This window comes from Syngnathus typhle, linkage group LG11 (assembly GCF_033458585.1).
Source record: "Syngnathus typhle isolate RoL2023-S1 ecotype Sweden linkage group LG11, RoL_Styp_1.0, whole genome shotgun sequence".
Taxonomy (NCBI): Eukaryota; Metazoa; Chordata; class Actinopteri; order Syngnathiformes; family Syngnathidae; genus Syngnathus; species Syngnathus typhle.
The window spans coordinates 5,764,725-5,775,123 of NC_083748.1; the positions used below are offsets into that span (position 1 = coordinate 5,764,725).

Genomic DNA, 10,399 nt, shown 5'->3' on the forward strand with positions numbered 1-10,399 from the left:
TTTCCACTGCGTGACTTGAGATTGGAGATTAACAAACTGGCTCTGAGTCAATACAAGCTCGATCTGCTTGGTTTCACTTCCATCTGGGGAAAAGGGTCACACAAAAACGGACAGGTAAAGAATTTGCTGTCTATTTTGCCCTTCAGTTCAGAAAAAGAATAGACAAAGTCAACTAGCACAAGTTTTTGAACATCCAGCAGTTTAGATCAGAGTTGTGGATACTAACACATTTGAAAATATATAGAAAGTAAAAAAAAAACCAAGGAGGTTATTTACCCTTTTCCGTGACAAATGATCAACGTCCGCATTTGATTTGTCGTGGGAAAAAACTGGAACGCAAGAGAACTCACACCCTCTGCCTATTTTTTTTTTAACTGTAAGTGGTTCAAAGTCCATGTTTATGATGCATAGCGCAGCTCCACCTTTGCAAGCATCAATAGCGCCTCCTCGAAATCTTGGCAACATAATCGTCTTGATTGGGCAATGGCATTTCAGTCTTAGTTGAAGAACTTGTTCATCGTGTTTGTACGTCATGATTCTTTTTTACGAGACAAACCCTCAGAGAAAATTGCTCGGGACTGGTTGGAGCACATCTTGTTGCATGTACAGTATAGCTCACCTGAAAGTGGTGAACGATTCGTTCAAAAGAATGATTCCTTTCAGTGAACGAGAGGAAACGAATCACTTCCTAAAATTCGGGGGGAGTGGGGGGGTTAATATGACTTCAACCAGTGAGTGTAGCAGAGGTAATGCTGATGACCTTGAGTTCGGTCTATTCGCTTGAGCTGCTCCATTAAACCATATAGTGTACGCACCTTCCATGATAAAATATTGTCTTTGTCCCACCGGGTCTTGAACACAGGTCACTGGGGCGAGAGTCCACCAGTATGGAACCCTCGCTGAAATTGAAAGGAAGGTACGTACACTATATGGTTTAATGGAGCAGCTCAAGCGAATAGACCAGAGACTTGTTGAACTCAGTTGAACGATTTGTTTGAACGAATCTTTTGAGTGAGCTGATTCCAAAGATTCGGTTCACTTAAAAGAACTGGAGTGCACATCACTACCTGAAAGAAAGTCGACTTTGGAACCAGGGTCAGTTTGAATGTTGTTTCAGACAGTGTAATGATGAGGCGTGTATCATTCCATTCTGAAAATTTGCATATTGATCCGCCTAGTCCTTCTTCCACCCACATTCCAAAAACACAATTCATTAACCAGTCATTTATACTGTTTAAATGACCCATAATTAAAAAAAGACTACACCCCGTGTGACATTCAAGTCACTTTCACATGTGCAATTGTTCAATTAACTAAAACTGGGCACCAATGTTTGACCTGATTTGACTAACTGCTATTGTATTTGTTGATTTGAGTGTTTTATGTTGCATAGTTATAAGTTATGTTAATCAGAAGTAAAAATGAATGTGTCACTAGAGCACTCATAATTGTATAACCATACAAATATAAATGATGTATATGAATTATCTATAATAATGATCTAAAGGGGATTACTGCAACAAAAACTTGATTAATCTGAATATTTGAAAGAAAGACCATGAAATCCAGGGTTTATTGTTTCTGATATTAAGAATGTGTGCTTGCACATAATTCTCATGAAACATATCTGGAAGACTGGCTCTTGATTAAATAGAGAGGACAGTGAAATCGCTGAGCTGTGATTGTAGCGCTGACTCAGCAGGCGTGAGCCAGCAGGGCATTATCACAGCCGGGGAAAAACTGTAGTCAGCAGCCATGGTTCTAGGAAACAAAAACATTGTTAGTGCACACACTGACTGTAAGCCTTTAACAAAATTACAAATATATTATGTAAAAATGATCGTTACCTGGAAACTATGACTTCCTGGTCTTTGATTTTAAGTTTTAGGAAATGTGTCGACACGTCTTCATAAACTGCTGGCTTTTGTGCTGAAAAGAATAAGAGGAATCAATGAACTAGCAGAACATGGACTCACGCTCATCAAACACAAGCACACTCGAGGATAAAAGTAAACAACTAAGAATGTGGTTTTACAAGTTTTCATTTTCTTTTTGGTAAGCAAAAAACATTCAAACTCCCTTGCCAGCATTTAAAGTCCCTCGGATTAACCCCAAATTAATCAAAAATATTCAAGTAGGCTGAACTTAGTTTTGATTTTTCTATCAGACACCTGAAGACTTTTAAGGTGGGATCTATATATATATATTTATTTTGGTAGCTCAAAAACTTGCCATTTGAACAGAGGGTGTGTAAACTTTTGAAACTATATCCACAGTCGAGAAAAACCCACCTAAAATTCCTCCAGCGTTATCATCTGAAGGCCGCTGTCGTAAAACCGGCCAGAGGAATTCTTCCCCAGCGCTCCCATGATGCAAGATGATCAGGCGCGTTTCTCCAACTGTGATGTCAACTTCCAAGTTCCGTTTAATCACTGTCACACTATGAAAAGCATTTTTTGACATCAAACATCAAATGCAAAGTTCAGTTCTGAATCAAGCGTCCATTTTCTTAAAGCAAAATCACCTTCCAAAAATCACCCTCTCCTCCTGTCCCGCCTGCCACGGTATCATCTGTTCAACTTGTCCATCATTAGCAGTGACGCCATACTTGTTAACAGTAATCGTGATGTCCGGATTGAAGTGGACAACTATTACACGGAAGCCTCTTTTTCCATCTAGTGCACCATTCGCAGAGAGGCCTAGTGCAGAAGAGACGCACAACAACTTCATTTTTGATTTCTAATCAAAGGGAACATTCTGCCACGTTGGACCGACCTGTACTGGGGACGTGAAGGAGTCGAAGTGCAGTGGAAGCGGTGATATCAAAACACAGTGGAAGAGATTGATTCTCAGCCGGCAACAAAAAGCGGATTTGAGGTTCAACTGTAAAAAAAAAAAAAAAAAAAACAGACAATGAGATGTTGCATTAAAGGACACAATTGTATCACGCTTACCAGGTGGTGATGTTGCAGGAACGAAAGGAAAGTATCCAGAAAGGGTGGGACTTCTGGGCAAATGAATTACAACTACACACACAGTTTATGTTATCTCTTGGGCAAATCAACTACAACGACACACACAGTTTATGTTATATCTTGTAAACATACAATTATGTATATTAACTAATCCCTTTATTTTAAAACACCATATTTTACTGGCACTTGATCAATCTCATGATGCTTGCCTGGCTCGGATTGCTCTATGAAGTCCTGTGCAATGCTTGGCATGAAATCCCCCGGATGCATAGAACCTGGAGAGCAACAATCAAACTTGGAATGAAAGAAAACAATGACAAAAACAGTAAAAGGCAAATATATATTTTGGAAGAACAATAGCCACAATATTACCATTTTTTTCCATGTATAATGCGCAAAATTTAACTAATTTATTGTCCTAAAATCTGGGGTGCGCATTATACATGGGTACAAAAAATATATATATATATTATTATTTTTTGTTTTTAATCCGGATATGGTACGGAGGCCGGCATTACAGATGCTCTTTCTTCTCTGCTATTCACTTCAAACGCGCTCCATACAAATACAATGCTCTCGTATCAGACACTCTCTCGATCACCTGCTCGTTTGCTGTCACAATGTACCCTACACAAATCCGAAACATGTCTTCGCTATCGAGTTTGCTAGCGCATGCGCAGTGATACTGACCGGCAGAATAACATCCGGTTGTTCCCAAAGATGATATTTTTTCTGAAATAATTTTACTTTTACGGACTTAAGTAGGAGTCTAAATTTGGGTGCGTATTTTACATGGGTACAGGCTTTTTTCCAGCATCAACCTGCCATTTTTAGGGTGCGTATTATACATGGGGGCGCATTATACATGGAAAAAAACGGTAGGAACATCTCAGTCAATATGATACAATACATTTCTAAACCATTGCAAATGATGACAAAGCACATCATAGCGGATTTGAGGTTCAACTGTAAAAAAAAAAAAAAAAAAAAAAAACAGACAATGAGACGTCGTATTAAAGGACACAATTGTATCACGCTTACCAGGTGGTGATGTTGCAGAAACGAAATGAAAGTTTCCAGAAAGGGAGGGACTTCTGGGCAAATCAACTACAACGACACACACAGTTTATGTTATCTCTTGTAAACATACAATTATGTATATTAACTAATCCCTTTATTTTAAAACACCATCTTTTACTGGCACTTGATCAATCTCATGATGCTTGCCTGGCTCGGATTCCTTTATGCTCTCCCGTGCAATGACAACCGGAGAATTCATATAACCTGGAGAGCAACAATCAAACTTGGAATGAAAGAAAACAATGACAAAAACAGTAAAAGGCAAATATACCGTTTTTTTCCATGTATAATGCGCCCCCATGTATAATACGCACCCTAAAAATGGCATGTTGATGCTGGAAAAAAGCCTGTACCCATGTATAATACGCACCCAAATTTTGACTCCTACTTAAGTCCGTAAACGTAAAATTATTTCTGAAAAAAGATCATCCCTGGGAACAACTGGATGTTATTCAGTATCGGTCAGTATCACTGCGCATGCGCTAGCAAACTCAATAGCGAAGAAATGTTTCGGATTTGTGTAGGGTACATTGTGACAGCAAACGAGCAGGTGATCGAGCAAGCGTCTGATACGAGAGCATTGTGTTCGTATGGAGCGTGTTTGAAGTGAACAGCAGGGAAGAAAGCGCATCTGTAATGGCGGCCTCCGTATCATATCCGAATTAACAAAAAAAAAAAAAAGATTTTTTTTTTTTTTCTGTACCCATGTATAATGCGCACCCCGGATTTTAGGACAATAAATTAGTTAAATTTTGCGCATTCTACATGGAAAAAACGGTATATTTTGGAAGAACAGTAGGAACAATATTAGGAACATCTCAGTCAATAAGATGCAATACACTTCTAAATCATTGCAAATGATAACAAAACACATCATATGGTGCCTTGAAAATAGCAATAAATTAATGTGATGCTTTTTATCACTCGTTTTGTCATTCGTTGTGCACATTAAGGTGTTTGTGTGCATTGGCCACTTGGAGGCAGTATCTTACTTGGTGTGAGACCGGTGGTACGCCATATTTAGTAAGTAATGTGCTAGTCTTAACTGTTGTTTTGGGTAAATAGTATTGTAACAAATATGAGCTTTTAAGTCTTGTTAGTACTTCAGCAATCATTTGTTGTGACATCTTACCATGAAAATCTGGAGTAGCTGTCAGAAAAACAAAAAAGGCAATTAATTCATGTTTATATATATATATATCATTGTAAGTTAGTTCAGCAATCATTTGTTGTGACATCTTACCACGAAAATATGGAATCCCTGTCAGAAAACCAAAAAAGGCAATTAATTTGTGTTTTTATATATAGTTGTAACTTTGTTCAATTTTGTTGAAAAATGACAAAACACATGGAGAACATGTTGTCTTGTAAATTAGTTCAGCAATCATTTCTTGTGACATCTTACCACGAAATCTTTTACCTGTCAGAAAAAACCAAAAATAAATTAGTTCCTTTTTTTTAAACGCAACACATGTCGTGTAAATATTGTCATCATTAGTGCTCATGTCATACCACCTGGTAATCCGCTCCTGCCTGCCACAAAAAGTAGCAAAAAAAATTATTCATATACCTAATGCCATAATATGGAAAATGATACTACTATTACTCATTCTTTGCAGAGGACAAAGCATATATGAATTCTGTTCTACATATTATCAGTCAACATGTGTTGCTTCACCATTGCTTTTTAAATATCAATTTCTTAAAGGCTTATAAGGCTGCAACATACTGCAGATGCCTTTTGACACCTCCTTATATTTACCTGAAACAGGTCTGCGCTGCACTGCAAAGACAGAAGACAATTTGTTGAATGCGTTCCACTCTATTTTAATCCACATGAATAATACTCACACATACTCACATTTTGACATAGAGCCTTTTAAACCTGGACTGGCCGGAGGACCCCTCCCCCCAGAGCCTCCGCCGGGGCTTCTCAATACTAAACTGGGACTCTCGGGAGGCGGCGGACCTTCCTCGCTGGGTTTGTGAAGGACTTCCGTCTTCTCCTTTGTTGGCTTGGTGACCACCATGGATGTAAGCGGGGTGACAAAGTTGTACTTGAGTGACAGCCTCAAGGTTTCATTCTTCATTCTCTCCTTTTCATCTCCCGAATACTGCAACCTATGATGAAGATTGCGTGTGAGGATAACTCACAAGCAAATCAAATCTTTTTTTTTTGTTACAGCCCTATTGAAAAGTACTGACTCTTTCTCCAGGAGTTGTTTGACTGTCAGGTAGGCCCAAACCCTCTGGATATTGCTGTCCGTTGACTTTGTTGTGCTGCCCTCCTCAGAGAAAATTATACCCAAGTTTTTCTGCGGCATAAGATAGAATTTTGAGTCCAAGTCACTTTTAGACAATCACAGCTGACATGACACTCACCGAATTAGCCAGGACACGAGGGATGAAGGCGTCGATGTTGTTGTCGGTGAGCTGACCGGCCACCACGATCTCGGAACCGTTATAATACTGACTGAAGTTGGTCTGGGTCAGATTGGTGCCACCGATATAGATCATCACCACATCTGTCAAAAGAGGAGTGGCCACCTCGTCATAGAACCCCTGTTGGAAAAGACACCTTCTTAGTCTTGGCCACAATCAAACAAATCTTTAGTTTTATCATGTGTTTTATCCAACACTTACTTACACTTACCAAAATAAAGATAAGGAGATTTTTAATATGGAGGATGCAGTTTGAAAAATGTACCTTCAGCTGCAAATCGGCATCAGCGTCAGGATAAATACGGCGCGCGACACCATTGTTCAGCAAAGACAGCTTCTCAAGGAAACTAAATTCAACATCAAAACCAAATCCAAGACAGTAGAGTGGGAATTTGTTTTGAATGGCCTCCATCACGTTGGAGTATATAGTGTCCAGATCGGTCACACCTGCAGACAGGGCAGCAAAGAGAAAAACAATTTTGTTTCAGAAAAAAAAAAATCAAACAATGTGAAATGACAATAAACAAACTAATTTTAGAGCATTTAAAAAAAACACACACAAGTTTGTCATGTGATTTTAGTCAGGAAGTAACCCACTATAATATTGAACATCATAAAAACATATTTAAATTGAACACAGTTTGCTCATCATGATTGATTCATTTCCTGTGTACTAACCTGAGGTTGGATCTCCATCAGTGAGGAGCATGAGGATGGACGCTGAACCATTCCTGGGGTTCTCATTCAACATACGTGACCCTTCCAACAATGCATCATTAATATTTGTACCTAAATGAGGCAAAACAACATCAACACAACATTACTTTGAATGGCAGAAGCACACAGTGGTCAAAAAGAAAAGATGAAACTACCTCCTTGCGCTCTGATCTTCCCTGCGAATTCTTTGGCGCTTTTTACATGTTTTGGGGTGGCCTGAATAAGTTCACGCTTCCAGTAAGACACTCCGTTATCAAAAGTGATGAGGCCAAAGAAATCGTCTTCGGCCAGGTCATTCAGGATACGGATTAACGCTGTGCGGGTCTGAGACAGTTTTGAATTTTTAATCGTTTGGTAGTTTTAGCCCACTAAAAAAAAAAAAAAACTTAAAAGCCAGTACCTGCTCAATTTTCTTGCCATGCATGGAACCACTTTTATCGATGACAAAGACAACATTCTTTGGAATGCGAGAAAGCTCTGATGGCGCAAAATGATGGACGAAATATCCACTTGATGTCTGATGAAAAAAACAAATTGAAAAACAATCTCTTGAAGTATGTGACATCATATGCACAAAACATAACAGAACAGACATGGCTTCCCAAGTTTTTGTTTTGTTGTGCAGGTGTACCTAAGGAATTGTCTGGAAACTATATTCAATATTGATAGTTCCTTTTACCTTGACATCCCCCAGTGACTGGCCTCTGTTGACATCATAAACGATAACCAGATCGCCGTTCATACCCGCTTCTCCACAATTTTCACATGATTTCTGTTGCTCCACTGTCGGGTAGAAATTAACCGTAGCCTGCAAAAGTTAAATGCAAAAATCAGAAAACGAATAAAGACGAACTGTGAAAAAAACTATTCTCTTTTATTACAAGTTCTGTTCTAATATATCACTTATCCAATCAGCTAGAGTTTTTGTGCTAAGAAAAATATTAAAAACTTTGAAAATAGGATTTTATTTATCATTTTATTTATTTATTTATCATACCTGTTGGTCTGAATGTGTTTTGGTGATGGCGTCAGCCAGAGCGCCTGTGCTCAGTCCTCCTTTAACATCGATGAAACTGATCCCTGCATTTTCTTGTATGTTCACATCCACCTGAAATTTGGGATGAAGAAATCGGACCAACGTGGCGATGTCAAATTATTGAACGGACTGTACGTTTGAACAGGAGACACACACCTTGAAGTCTTGGACAGGCTGCATGGGTTGAGCGTGGATCAGCAGCTCGTACTTGCCGAGCGTGCGTTTGAGTAGTTCCTCGTACGTGAGTTCAAAGGTCACCTTTTTTAGAGGGGCCACCGTCACTGAGGTTTTAAACTCCTCGAGAGTCCTCCCAACTGAGCTGTGAAGGGTACACAAAAAACACTGAACCTGCCCTTTAATTATTTTCTGTAATGTTCAAAGTAGAGTTTAAAACTCGGGTTATGGTTTCAAACCAAAGTTAGAATTTTCAAGTAGGGTTTCAACTAGGGTTAGGGTTTCAAATGAGTGTTAGGGTTTTGACTGTGGGTATCACTTTCAATAATCCTGTATTGTACCTAACGATGCCAGCACTTTCACCGCGGGACACGGCGTCACTGTACTGCTGCTGAGCCGCTTCTTTGGCCTTCACGACACCATCATACATCTGGCCGTCGATAAGCCTGGAGATGGTCAAGAACATTTTAAGGTCAATCCCTAATTGTTATGTTTCATTTTACATTTTTCGTTTTCCTTGAATGACTTTGCTGTTACTGATGTTGTGCGCACTGTCACCACCTGGGGGCAGTATAACGCAGATATACATACTGTGGAAATTGCTCCTCAGTAAGCTGCAAAATATTCTTCATTTTTCACAGATAAACAAATATATCGCATTAAGTCTTGTTTTATTATCTGCCTCATGTGTTGTGTCTCATTGTGTTCAACTGCACCCACATCCTGAATTTGGTGATGAAGGCATTCTTGGGAATCCGGACATGGAACTCTATTTCTTGGGATTCATCCTTACGATTGACCACACGGCTGGTGATGATGGTGGTGGCGTAACGGCTGCTCACTGTGCAGTTGATGTGAAAGTTGTAGATATCCCAGTCATTCTGTGAAAACAGTTAGGGAGGGGAAACAAGGCCTCATTGGTCTGCCGGTCAGCAGAGCAAAGATCAAATTGTTGTGGGACAACAAGAGTGGTGTGGTGAACATGAACTCTCATTGGTGGAAGGGAAAACTCCCTAATTTCTTTTACTTTTCACCGAGTGTAGGCTGAAGCAATGACTTTATGTCCATACATTAGACAGCACGAGACACATGATAATTGTGTACACACGATAAAACGTCAACTGTGAAAAAATGCCTGTGAAATTTACAAAACAGTAAACAATAATACCGAGGTGGAGAAAATGCAAGACTTCATTTGCACCAATATTAAATTACCTTTTACAAATGTGATTTTGAAAGAACAAATATGTTAAAATTATTTTTTTAAATTATTTTTTATTATTTTTATCTTTATTTTTATTCTTTATTTTTGATTGTGTATTTATATAACCTTGTTTTATGTATTTATTTATTTTTTAGCACTCCATCCCCCACCCCCCTTAAAGTGCCATTGTTCTTTGGGTCAGGCCGCAGTTGTAAATAAGAACTTGTTCTTAATTGTTTGCCCGGGTAAATAAAGGTTAAATAAAAAAAATAAAATAATTAAATTTTTTTAGAATAAACATAAAGCCTGATTGTGGGTGTTATGTTTATCTGTGTAGTTGCCATCAATCATCCTACCTTGGGTTGCGTGATGCCAAAAGCCAAAAGTAGTCCAAAGATGCTGACTTGCAGCGCAGTTCTTTCCATGGTTGCGCCAATCCCAGTGGAGGCGGGACATCCCAGAGCTACCTCTTATACTCAAGGTGTGGTCAGCAGGGATGTGTACATAATGTTTAGTTTACTAAAGGGCAAACTCCTCTCGCTCCCTGGTTCACTTCAAACAACTTCGGACCACTTCTCATCATTCTCACCAATTGCAAAAAAATGTTAAAGCTCAATTTTGATCTAAAAATGTAGGAAAATATGGTGGCGAAAAGATCAGCTCTAACCTGTTCTGCAAAAATAAAAAATAAAATTAAAGGCATACATAGTGATACAGCTCGTGTACAGAGTATTGTTGACCTGCTGTGCAATTCCCGGTAGCAGCATGTCC

General features: G+C 39.0%; 1 protein-coding gene and 1 long non-coding RNA gene across 7 annotated transcripts; one reads left to right on the forward strand and one right to left on the reverse strand.

Annotated features, from left to right (window-relative positions):
* Window positions 1-45: 45 nt before the first annotated feature.
* LOC133162058 (uncharacterized) lies at window positions 46-2,839 on the forward strand. Its single transcript, XR_009716168.1, has 3 exons — window positions 46-114; window positions 863-916; window positions 2,750-2,839. It is a non-coding gene; the product is annotated as an uncharacterized LOC133162058 (long non-coding RNA).
* On the reverse strand, window positions 1,544-10,093 carry LOC133162054 (inter-alpha-trypsin inhibitor heavy chain H3-like). Of its 6 annotated transcripts, none has more exons than XM_061290962.1 (27): window positions 9,985-10,093; window positions 9,145-9,305; window positions 8,766-8,870; window positions 8,407-8,569; window positions 8,212-8,322; window positions 7,894-8,022; window positions 7,615-7,731; window positions 7,370-7,538; window positions 7,176-7,286; window positions 6,763-6,944; window positions 6,438-6,617; window positions 6,261-6,370; window positions 5,917-6,176; window positions 5,818-5,838; window positions 5,571-5,588; window positions 5,461-5,475; window positions 5,299-5,316; window positions 5,188-5,205; window positions 4,203-4,259; window positions 4,017-4,082; window positions 3,185-3,250; window positions 2,955-3,026; window positions 2,776-2,883; window positions 2,525-2,699; window positions 2,292-2,440; window positions 1,848-1,929; window positions 1,544-1,761 (listed from the first exon to the last, which is right to left on the reverse strand). In XM_061290962.1, exons 1-27 carry the CDS (start codon window positions 10,051-10,053, stop codon window positions 1,647-1,649), a joined length of 2,847 nt encoding a protein of 948 aa, XP_061146946.1. In that variant the 5' UTR covers window positions 10,054-10,093; the 3' UTR covers window positions 1,544-1,646. The 6 variants fall into 6 exon arrangements, with proteins under 6 accessions (XP_061146946.1, XP_061146945.1, XP_061146947.1 ...); XM_061290961.1 differs by having other exon boundaries at window positions 5,568-5,588; XM_061290963.1 differs by lacking the exon at window positions 5,571-5,588.
* Between the last annotated feature and the right edge of the window lie 306 nt (window positions 10,094-10,399).

Excerpts from the sequence above, each read along its gene's own strand:
- LOC133162054 (XM_061290961.1), bottom strand. The coding sequence starts at position 10,053 with ATGGAAAGAACTGCGCTGCAAGTCAGCATCTTTGGACTACTTTTGGCT. Across the intron at positions 9,306-9,984 it reads TTGGCATCACGCAACCCAAG|AATGACTGGGATATCTACAA; the intron begins GTAGGATGATTG and ends CTGTTTTCACAG. Across the intron at positions 1,762-1,847 it reads CAGGAAGTCATAGTTTCCAG|AACCATGGCTGCTGACTACA; the intron begins GTAACGATCATT and ends TTTGTTTCCTAG.